We start from the raw sequence: 7,474 nt of genomic DNA on the forward strand, positions 1-7,474 counted from the left end.
AGGTGGTGAGCCAATGCTCAATATGGGTCAAGTCTATGATAAGGTGGAAGGGGGTGGTTGGACAGTGAAAGAGGGTCATAGTAGTGCAGTGATGTGATTGGTTTTGAGCGTTAGTAGGGTGGGGGCTTGGGCTGGACTGTCCATGGAACTAGTGGGAGGGATGGAAGAAAGAGCAGGTGAACTCAGGAGATTTTCAGGTTTGTGGTTAAAACTACAATGGTAGTAATGTTTTTTGGCAAATATGGCAGGAGAGGATTACTAGTGTAGGGCATTGGGCATAGGAAGATATGTGGGATAGGGCACATAAGGGCCATGATTTTATGGAATGTGAAAGTGTTCATCTTGTCATAGTGCATTATCTCAGTGGGTGGAGACCCACACAATAAATAAGAAAATATTAAACTCCCATCCTGGGGAGTCCTGCTATGTTCTCAATTAGAGGGACAAGAATCTCTCAACATATGTAGGAATTAATAAAATAAAACAGACAAATATGTCAAGCCCTCAATTTCATTGCAAGTAACTATAAATCTTATTCTACAAAAACTGAAACTTAGTAGTTACCATAGGTTACGGGGGAGGGTGGAGAATAGAATAGAGGGAACATTGAACATTTTAAGGACATTAGAATTGTTCTGCATGAGATCTTGCATAATGGTTACAAGCCATTTTAAATAATGTCAAAACCTATAAAAGATGGGGTGAAATGTAAACCATACGTAAATCACTGACCATGTTTGATAGCAATGTTTCAATATTTGTACATCTATTTTAACAACTATGTCACACAAGTAAAATTTTATTAATGGGAGAAAATGGGAGGGGTTTGGGTATATGGAAATCCCCTATATGTTCTATGCAACTTTCCTGTGACTTAAAGCTTTTTTGAAGATAAAGCAAAAAATAAAATAAAATAAAATAAGACACTGGAGAACATATGAAAGAAATTGTCACTGCTTAAAAAAGATATCAGATTTTACAGTGATGAAAGACACAGTGAAAAAAGTTTTATTATTTATTTTTATTTTTTATTATTTTTTATTTTTGTGCTTTGCCATTTTTAATTATTATTTTATTTTATTATTATTTTTTATTTGTGAGGTCCTTTTACAGAGATTGTTGCTCATTTTCTAGTTCTGCCTTTAAGAAAAGAACATTCGTTTGCCATCATCCCTCATAGTTTATACCCAGTTGACACAGCCTGGAAATGATCTCCCATTCCTTCCATACACACATGCTTTTGCCTTTTTTATTATACTTTGTTTATTTTTGTTCTAAGATTTGTTTACTTGAAAAGGCAGTAGAGTGGAAATTTGCTTTCAGTAAAATTCACTGTTTTCCAATAGGGATGATTGTCCTCTGAATCTACCATTCCAATCTCAAGAAAACAAGATTAACAAAGAGTTAATTCTTAAGTCAGAATTTGAGATCCAACACCAGAATATTCAGGACAATTCAATTTCTAATGACCTATGTGAAGAAAACTCATATATTTCTATTGAAACAAAAACCTGTCTGATCATAGCATGTGTTTAAAATCTATACCCAAAAGTATTCTTGAAAATAACACTTTTTCAAAGAGAAAACATTGAGTATAATATAGATGTCATTGAGTATAATGTAGACATCACATAGTCTCATTAAAAAAATCAAGTTATTTAAAACCATAGAATCTTAAAATTTATTTTCCTTATTATGATCTTTTGAGGTAATTTCTGTGGAATAAGGCAATAAACTACTTCAAAAGACTTTTTAAATATCTATTACAAAAAATAAAATGTTTACAGCATCCCAGGGTCACTTTATGGAGTCTTCCATTCTGACCATATTTTCAAATTAATACAACAAATTTTTAGTCATGATTTTACCTTGGTTTATCAATTAAATTGTGCTTTCAGGTAAACAAAAATTGTTTTTCCATGAGACAAAAAGAGATTAGCACTAGAACCAAGATCATTCTCACTTGTATCTACCAATACCTGTCCAAAAATTCAGTCCACTAAGTAGACAAATTGATATCAGATTCATCTGCAGGAAAACTGATTTATCTCCTTTTTAGCTAGTGAAGTAGAAACCAAATGATGAGAATAAATAATGCCTATGGGGAAGCAGATGTGCTCAAGCAATTGAGCTCCCATCCACCATAAAGGAGGTCCAGGGTTCAATACCCAGGAAAACAGGCCCATGCAGGAGTGCTGGCCCACATAGAGATCTGACACAGCAAAATGGTGCAATAAAAAAAGACACATAAGAGAGACAATAAGAGACGCAGCAGACTAGGGAACTGAGGTGGCACAAGAGAAGTATTGCCTCTCTCCCACTCTGGAAGGTCTCAGGGTTGGTTGCCAGAGTTGCCCACTAAGAAGAGAAGCAAACAAAAGAACACACAGCGAATGATCACAGAGAGAAGATAATGGAAGAAGGGAGGGGAAAATAAATAAATAAATCTTTACGAAAAATAATGTCTATGAATTTCTATTCATCAAGTCAATGTTGAAAATTGTTATATTTAATTCATTAATAACTTTTTAAACTTCAAATCTCAACTAAATTATTTTTCTTAAGAAACAATTCTTTGACATCCTTTACTCACATTAGGCCTTTCTTTTATAATCACTTTACAGTCATCATTTAATATTTATTAATTTGAAACTTTGAGTGCTATCTAGATCTACCATCACACTGACACTGTAATTGCTTCTAGGTAGGGTTTTTGCCTGTCCTCACCATAGTATACCAGGACATATCTAGGTACTGGATTGTTAGGTGCTCTGGAAACATAATCTGTTTTAGACAATTATATACCTTCAATCTTTTCAATATAAATCTACTCATATTTTGTCTTTCTCTATTCCAGTCTTTTTGAAGAATTAATGTTAAGTAGTTCAACTTTTACAATACAGAGAATATTGACATACCACTACGAACAAAAGGACTTTTTATTAAAAATACTTCAGATTACTTCTCACATAAAATATATGCATTGATATGAATAGGGAAAATAGAGGGTCAATGCAAGTAGTCTAGTATTTTCACATTGCTCAAAGTTTATATTGTGTTTATTTTATTTAATAACAACCTAAATGCTTACTAGACTATATTATAAGAGGACAGGTTAGTATAAATTTAATTACAACATAAACAATTCTGAAATTATTACTGTCTGAAAAATTAGAGAAACTATTGAACATCATTGTGAACAAAAACCAAAGGTTTTTATTTTCAAAGTTATAAAAATGTATATAAACAAAAACAGGGCCAGAACAGTTCATAAAACAGGCCTAAAAATATAAAAGGTCTATAAATTTAAGAAAAGACACAATGGATGTACAAAATGAGAGATTAATTGAAAAGTTTATTATTAAAAATATATGATTATCTAAGATAGCTAATTATAAACCAAACCAAAAGGAATTATAATAAGTTTAGATTCAAGACAACATCAAGTTCAGAGCAAAAATAAATCTTAATCCAGTAATTTATATAGATATTTTATATATGTTAAACTGCATACGAATTCACATGCAGAGGCAAAAATGCACAGTTTATGAATTTGAATAAATTGATAATCAATGATGAACTTGTGAAACTTCATTAAAATTTTAATCCTAAAACATAGGTTGAAATTTATTATAATATTCAAAAATAATTTAAGAAAATGAGCCAATATAATTATATTAAGAAAACCCAAATAACAATGAAAAGAATATAATTCCCGTGAAGACAAAAAATTATATATCTGTTAACCATAACTTAAGTTTACATAAAGAAAATAAATATACAAAAATGTAGGCAACATACATTCTTAAACATGCATTGAGTATTAGTGAAAATTTATACTACAATTCCAGATTGCATAGAAGCATTTTTTAAGGAAAATATTAGCTAATGCTGAAAATGTAGAGTATTCCTATTTGTAATAATAGAAATGTTTGGGTACATTTTATAGATCAGATTTTTCTAGAAGATAATGAACGAAATTTTCAAATATGAATGATAACTCTAATTTTCTCTAATAAATTTTAAAGTTTTCCAAATATTCTTCAATGTTCATGTACTTTTTTCTATAACTTAATTCTATCACAATAATTCTCAATGCTCTAAGACCAAATATTGATGTGTTTTCGTTTCTATTTAGCTATTGGTTTGTTTATGAGTAAGATGGGACAACATATTAATATTTACAAACCAGCAGGGAACAATTTCAAGAAAAAATCTATTGTGTATTAAATATTTTGCAAGAACGTAAGCATTCTGATGATCATAGTCAAAATTTATTAGGACTGCATTAAATTCTCTCCATTCATCATATGATTTCATCTTTAAAATAACACTATGGATTAAATAATTTGTCTGGATTAGTTGAGGAAACCAGAGTTAAACTTTCAGGGACTTACTAAGCTAAAGGACTTAACAGATCCAAGATCTAAACCTGGATTTTCTAGTCCAGTTCAAACTCTTGAAGTTTATGCCATATTTCTTCTCTACTGAATAAATTGAATAATTTCTGAAATTGGAGTCTACATGGAGATTTCTATGATATAATTTAAATAATAAGAGCACATTTTTTGGATATTGGTTGCCCATAAAACACAAATATTTAAACCCCAGATTTAATGCATAATTTAATGGCTTTCAATTATTATGTAGATTTCTAAAATCTGGGAAATGTCCCATATCATGCAGGGTCTAATATAGTATGACACAACATAAATGCAAACTAATTAAAGATTTATCAGTGCTTAGATCAAAAGCAAGTAAATACACAAAGGAAAGAGAAGAGGCACTTAAATGTACAGTATTACTGTTATTTGAATTGTTTGGAGCCAATTCTCTTCTGCATGACTCTAATGACAGCATTTTTCACTTCATTGTTCCTAAGACTATAAATGAATGGATTCAGCATGGGGACCACAATAGTATAAAACACAGAGGCCGTTTGATCCTTTCCCAATGAGTAGGATTCCTTTCGTTTTAAATAAGTAAAAGTTATACTGCCATAAAAGATGGTGACTCCGAGGAGGTGGGAGGCACAAGTAGAGAAGGCTTTGCGTTTTCCTGCAGTGGACTTAATTTTCAGAATGGTATACAGAATGAACCCATAGGACACAGATATTACAGTAAGAGGCACTATTATATTGAAACTAGCAAGAACGAATATCATGATTGCAGCATCACGAGTGTTAGAGCAGGATAAGGCTAACACTGGGTATAAGTCACAGAAAAAGTCATAGACTACATTGGATTTGCAAAAATGAAAACTGCTCATGAAACTAACAACAGATATTGATTCAGTAAAGCCAATCACGTATGAGCCAATAACAAGTACTCTGCAGAGTCTCGTGGACATAACCACAGGATAGTGAAGGGGATTGCAGATAGCTGCATAGCGGTCATAGGCCATTGATGAGAGAACGAAAAATTCAGAGACAATAAAGAGTAAAAAAAAAGCCATTTGGGTGAAGCAGCCCATGAATGAAATATACTTGTTGGAAGTTAGTAAGTTCTCTAAGGTTTTAGGAGTGACGACCGTTGAGTAACCGAGGTCAAGGAATGACAGGTGACTGAGAAAATAATACATGGGGGTGTGAAGATGTTGATCAAGAGGAATTATCAATATTAACCCTACATTCCCCAGGAAAGTAATCAGGTATATAAGGAAAAATAGCATAAAGAGGACCTGTCCGATCACTTCAGAGTCTGTCAATCCAATAAGGATGAAGGTAGATAAATTTGTGTTATTCCCACTTCCCATAATAGCATTCCACTGTTGTAAACTGTTGAGAAATCAAAGGTTATATTTAACCTTAACGACCTCAAAACTTTTTGTTTATAAGAATGGTCTGACATTTACAAAAACATCAGCTTAGTGATTCTAGAAATTCATTTAAAAATGTAGTTGCAAAATATGACAGAAAACAATCCGTTTGTCTGCCAACCATAAATTAGGCAAAAAACAGTATTCGGATATTACATAACAGAAACACACATATTTATATTGTATTTTTAAAATGAAAAATTATAAATAATTATAAATAATTCCTTTCATTAGCACATTTGTCCAGATTAAAATATTATACCATAGGTATTACTTTTGTATAATTTTTAGAAAAGAACAAGGGCACATAAAGCTAACAAATTTATCCAGGGTTACAATTTTTAAGTACTGTTGACTCTGTGATTCTACCAAGATTGAGTCCAGAGATTAAGCTCTAGTACCATATTCCGATTTATATTTAATTTCAGCAAATAAAAAATGCTAGTTGTAATCAACATTGATAGCTTTAAGATCTAATTTAATGTTCTTTTCTATCCAATATGATTTAGTAGAAATGACAGAACATAAATTAAAACTTTATGGGTATTTATATTGCAGAGTACATATTATTAGTAATTTTAAGATGTTCTTCAACAGATTAATCAAATTTCTTCTAAAAATTTTATTTTTAATAGATGGACATAGCTTAAATTGATTCCAACCGTGCTATATTTCAATTTTCACAAATCCTAGCTTTTCTTGGTTATAGACTACATGTTATATAGATATGTACGCATATTCTTCTAATAATATCCCCATTTTTTCAGATAAACTAAAAAGTTCTAACTCTGAGTTTAATACTTACCGTGAGTCAAAGTTGCTTAAAAAACATCTTTCAACATTAATTCTCTAGAAATTTGTCAACATTAAGTTTTTCTCACAAACAAAATATGAAAACTAGTGGTAAAATAAATCAAACTAAAAATTTTTTAGTGCCCGGTCACATAGAAAGTTGACCTAGAAATTGTTATACAAGTACACCAAGGAGCTACTGTGGAAAAAGTATAGCTGAATATCATCTGCCTTTCACCCTGATAAGGCCAGTGTACCTCTTATACTGAGAATTGCTAATGAAATATTTGATCATATCTGGGGCCAATTTCAAGAAAAGTTTTGCTTGGCATGATGCCAAGGATGAAAGTTCAAGGAATAATTCATCTGTGTCAGGTTTATAATAGAAACTGTCCTTTCCTTAAAAGTTACATAATGTTGGGCAGCATTTTTGGTCTTCTTTTGTTATGCTTTAATTTATGTCTGGGTAAATGAGTAGGCATTTCCTGTGAAATAATTAATCTGAGACTGAAAAAGCCAGATCGTTAGCCACCAGTGAAGTCATAACATATTTTTCATAATGAAATAATTTTATACTTCAAAGTCTGACACTAGCATAGGATTGAACATTGTTCGTTACACAAAAGTTTTTAGACAATAAAATTTAAAAAATAGAAAGTCATTCATTAATGTTATTCTTTAGATATATTTTCTTCCAAGTATTTACCTTTGTGCATGTAAATCTTACTTATACTTACACATATGTGCTTATATACTTTATCACACTGAATTTTCAGTAATATCCTGATTTTATTATTAAATATTTATAATACATCTTGGCCTATGTTAAAATAGATTCTTGTAAAATATACAATTTCAGATATT

General features: G+C 31.0%; 1 protein-coding gene across 1 annotated transcript; it reads right to left on the reverse strand.

The window, feature by feature from the left end:
- Positions 1-4,807: 4,807 nt before the first annotated feature.
- LOC131280166 (olfactory receptor 8H2-like) lies at positions 4,808-5,404 on the reverse strand. The gene has a single exon (XM_058306293.1). It carries the CDS (start codon positions 5,402-5,404, stop codon positions 4,808-4,810), a length of 597 nt encoding a protein of 198 aa, XP_058162276.1.
- Between the last annotated feature and the right edge of the window lie 2,070 nt (positions 5,405-7,474).

Source organism: Dasypus novemcinctus, chromosome 10, assembly GCF_030445035.2.
Source record: "Dasypus novemcinctus isolate mDasNov1 chromosome 10, mDasNov1.1.hap2, whole genome shotgun sequence".
NCBI lineage: Eukaryota > Metazoa > Chordata > Mammalia > Cingulata > Dasypodidae > Dasypus > Dasypus novemcinctus.